This window comes from Microtus ochrogaster, chromosome 7, assembly GCF_000317375.1.
Source record: "Microtus ochrogaster isolate Prairie Vole_2 chromosome 7, MicOch1.0, whole genome shotgun sequence".
Lineage (NCBI taxonomy): Eukaryota > Metazoa > Chordata > Mammalia > Rodentia > Cricetidae > Microtus > Microtus ochrogaster.
This window is the reverse complement of record NC_022014.1, coordinates 83,933,037-83,936,967: the sequence shown is the minus strand read 5'-3', so window position 1 is coordinate 83,936,967 and position 3,931 is coordinate 83,933,037. Positions and strand designations below refer to the sequence as shown.

The following is a 3,931-nucleotide window of genomic DNA, read 5'->3' as shown; positions in this document are numbered from 1 at the left end:
TGCACAGCCGCGCGGCGAACGCAGCCGCCAACCCCTACCTGCAGGTTAAACACCTGAACCGGCAGCGGCATCTTCTACCCCCGGCGCCGCAGAGAGACGTTCACTTCCGGGGCGGCGCGGCCGTCAGTTCCGGGTCGCGGCTCGGGGCGGGGCCCTGGTCGCTCTTAAAGGGGCCGCCTCACTCTCAGGCGGGCGCCCAGCGCCCGGGCCGGGGCGAGCGTATGAACCGTGTGCGGGGTCTTCTGTGCCGGGCCTGCCTCGCGCTGGCCGCGGTCCTGGCTGTCTTGCTGCTGCTGCCGCTGCCGCTGCCCCTGCCCCGCGCGCCCGCACCGGACCCCGGCCGGATCCCGACTCCCGGTCTGTCTCTCGAAGTCTCCCGCCTGCAGCCCGACGATGTCTTCATCGCAGTCAAGACCACTCGGAAGAACCACAGCCCGCGCCTGCGGCTGCTGCTGCGCACCTGGATCTCACGAGCCCCGCGGCAGGTGCGCACCCCGCCCCTGCTTCGCGGGTCCGGGGTCCCGGGCTGGACCCCCCCTGCCCGCACCCCTGCTCCCGGGTTGAACTCTGCCCGCACCTGTGGTCCCGGGCTGGACCCCCCTGCCCGCACCTCTGGTCCCGGGCTGGACCCTCCTGCCCGCACCTCTGGTCCCGGGATGGACCCCCTGCCCGCACCTCTGGTCCCGGGATGGACCTCCCTCTCCTCCCCTCCCCCTCTGGTCCCGGGATGGACCCCCTGCCCTCCCCTCCCCCTCTGGTCCCGGGCTGGCCCCCCTGCCCGCACCTCTGGTCCCGGGCTGGACCCCCTGCCCGCACCTCTGGTCCCGGGCTGGACCCCTGCCCGCACCTCTGGTCCCTGGCCGGCCCCCTCCCCGCACCTCTGGTCCCGGGGTCCCGCCCCTGCTCCCAGACCTACACATTGGGTCCTCTGGTGCCTCATGGTGTTTTCTCCCTCAGACGTTCATCTTCACCGACGGAGAGGACCCAGAGCTCCAGCTGCTAGCAGGTGAGACGCCCTCCCTGGACTGAGTTGTAGCTACCGGGGCAATTGTGTTCCTGTGTCAGGCACCTGGCTGGGTTCTCAGAGCTAGTGGAGGGCAGAGCCGGGATGGGATGCCCATCCATAGCCAGTCCACCTTCCAGTGCCCATCCTTCCGGCCATCAGCTCCTCACCCGCCCCACCCTGTCCCTGGCACCTACTTTCCTTGAGGAAGGCCCGTTGGCAGTCACCTGTTCCCACCTGGGCTGTTCTAAGTGTGGTTGGGCTGCAGCCTAAACCAGGAGGCAAGCTGAAAGTCAACCCTGAAATTTCCCAATTCCAACCGTGCAGGCGGCCGCCTGATCAACACCAATTGCTCGGCCGTGCGCACGCGCCAAGCTCTGTGCTGTAAAATGTCAGTGGAATACGATAAGTTCATAGAATCCGGACGGAAGTAAGTACCTCACCCGTCAGAGAACCCAGGGCTGAGCGTGCTGGAGGCTCCCACCCAAACGGGGGGGGGGGGGCTCGGTGCATAGACGTCTCCCTCCGCCTGCAGATGGTTCTGCCACGTGGATGACGACAACTACGTGAACCCCGAAAGCCTGCTGCACCTGCTTTCCACCTTCTCTTCCAACCAGGACGTCTACCTGGGGCGACCTAGTTTGGACCACCCCATCGAGGCCACCGAGAGAGTCCAGGGTGGTGGCGCCGTGAGTGCTGGGGCCAGCATCCTCCCCCAGGTTGACCTAGCGAAAGCTGCAGGAGCTGAGACAGGGCTAAGACAGGCATGGGCCAGGTGGCCTGGTTCCAGGCCCTTGGAGCTAGCAAACCAAGCATAGTGATAAACAAGGGTCCAGAGACCACGGTGACTTGTTCGGAATACCTGTGCCCTCTGCAGACTCTCCTTTACGGTGGCCCAGGATGACACGACTCAGCCGGAGGGTTGACGGTGAGGAGCCCTCTCCTGGGCAGCCTTGACCGAGCTTTCCCTTTTTCCAGTCAAACACAGTGAAGTTCTGGTTTGCTACTGGTGGGGCTGGGTTCTGCCTGAGCAGAGGCCTTGCTCTCAAAATGAGTCCATGGGCCAGGTAAGTGGGAGGCTGGGAGCCCAGCGGCCTGGCCTGGGGAGGGTAAGGGATACGTAGGTGCTGACTAACCCTAACCCTCCAGCCTAGGCAGCTTCATGAGCACAGCCGAGCGGGTACGGCTCCCTGATGACTGCACGGTGGGCTACATTGTGGAAGGGCTTCTGGGCGCCCGTCTGCGCCACAGCCCCCTCTTCCATTCCCACCTGGAGAACCTGCAGAGACTTCCGTCCGATGCCGTTCTGCAGCAGGTGAGACACCCAAGCCTGGGCCTTAGCCCACTCCTGTGGGGACCCAGCCTCTCTCCCAGGGGGTCTTCTAGTCATGCAGAGCTCAGGAGAGGGCTAGCCGCAGGGTGTCCTTGTCCCTGGGGAGTGAGCCCTGGGACAGGCCCTCAGGAGCAGAAGCTCATGGCAAGTCTCAGAGGGGCTTCTTTATGAAGGGCCACTGTCTTGCTTCTCCAAGCCTCTACTTTAGTAGGTAAAGTACCCAAGAGGAAGAACTGACCCCCACTCTCCCCATCCCCCTCCCAGGTCACCCTGAGCTATGGGGGTCCTGAGAACCCACGTAATGTGGTGAACGTAGCCGGAGGTTTCAGTATACAGCAGGACCCTACACGGTGAGTGGGCACCGGGGTATTTCAGCCCCGAAGGGCTCTGGTGTCAGCCCCCTGCCCAGCAGAGCTGACCTCACTTCTTCCCCTGGCAGGTTCCAGTCTGTGCACTGCCTTCTCTACCCAGACACCCACTGGTGCCCTATGAAGAACAGGGGTGAGGTAGCTTTTCAGTAACTGATGACCCCTGGTGGCTCCCTCGGGCCTTGGATTCGGCAGGCAGCAGAAGACGAAACTGCTCGAAGGCCTCCCACAATCCTTCTTCCAGTTGGGACACAAGGTACCTTGGGATCGTGAGGACAGCTGGACTGTGCGTGTGGAGATCGTCCAAGAGCAGCAAGAAAAGTAATGCCGCCGAGCTGTGTACGGACGCTGCTGGCCCAGCCCGAAGGCCCAGGAGGGGACGGGTCCCCGACCTCCTACAACTGCAGCTTAAGATGGTGCCGGGTGGGCTAGTCGTGAAAGGGTGGGCTCCAGGCCTGGCCACAGACTCTTCCTGGGTTGCTCACAGAGCCGTCATCCAAACCCAGAATGTTCAGACTACCTGGCCGCTGGATGCTTAAGGTCAGCCCAAGGCCCTGCTTCCCAGCCACGCTGCTGTTCATCGTTACCTCAATCCCTGGCTTCCCAGAATCACCACCAGGAGATGTTCTTCCTCTAACTGGAGGTTTAGGGGTTTCTTCCCTGAGCTTCCCAGAAATCAGCAGCCAGAGCCTTTCCTCTGGCCCCTCAGGAACAAGATGCAGCCCCAGCACCTTTTACAGGGGTGTCCCGCGGGAAGCAACTGCAGTATTGAGTAAAGGCTTCCGTGACGTTCCTAGTTTGACTCCTCTTGTAATAAGCGAGCTGGACACCTGGCAGCTCGGCTCTGCAGATGTCCACACAACCGCTTATTCCTCCAGGAAGGCCTGCTCCTACAGCACCAGCCACCTCCTTAACCCTCCATACTGTGAGGCCAAACAGGACTAGAGAGTGGTCTTTCTCAACACATGGGATGGAACCACCGGTACACATACGTGAGCATGGCAGTTATGCGTTTTGTGCGTGGGTACGCTGGTGATATGGGAGAGCGTAGGCATAGCTGCTGTGTGCGTGGTTATTCCTGTGTACATGAGAATGTGTGGGCATAGCTGCTGTGTGCATGGTTGTGCCTGGGTACATAGGCACATGGGTAGTGTTTGTGTGAACGTGGCTGAGAGAGGGGCTGGACCCTGGCCCACGTGCGCTTGTGTGTGCTGGTGCATAGAGATG

At 62.2% G+C, this 3,931-nt stretch overlaps 2 protein-coding genes across 5 annotated transcripts in view; one reads left to right on the top strand and one right to left on the bottom strand.

The window, feature by feature from the left end:
- Positions 1-128, bottom strand: part of Gps1 (G protein pathway suppressor 1) — a 4,906-nt gene extending 4,778 nt beyond the window's left edge. For all 4 annotated transcript variants that reach the window (XM_005350901.2, XM_013347636.2, XM_005350902.2 and 1 more), the window contains exon 1: positions 39-128. In XM_005350901.2, the coding sequence (XP_005350958.1) occupies positions 39-71 (33 nt within the window). In that variant the 5' untranslated portion in view covers positions 72-128. The remainder of the gene's footprint in view (positions 1-38) is intronic.
- A 19-nt stretch (positions 129-147) lies between these two features.
- Rfng (RFNG O-fucosylpeptide 3-beta-N-acetylglucosaminyltransferase) lies at positions 148-3,497 on the top strand. The gene is made up of 8 exons (XM_005350898.2): positions 148-485; positions 958-1,006; positions 1,331-1,433; positions 1,539-1,692; positions 1,982-2,070; positions 2,153-2,318; positions 2,601-2,686; positions 2,776-3,497. Exons 1-8 carry the CDS (start codon positions 222-224, stop codon positions 2,855-2,857), a joined length of 993 nt encoding a protein of 330 aa, XP_005350955.1. The 5' UTR covers positions 148-221; the 3' UTR covers positions 2,858-3,497.
- The last annotated feature ends 434 nt before the right edge of the window (positions 3,498-3,931 follow it).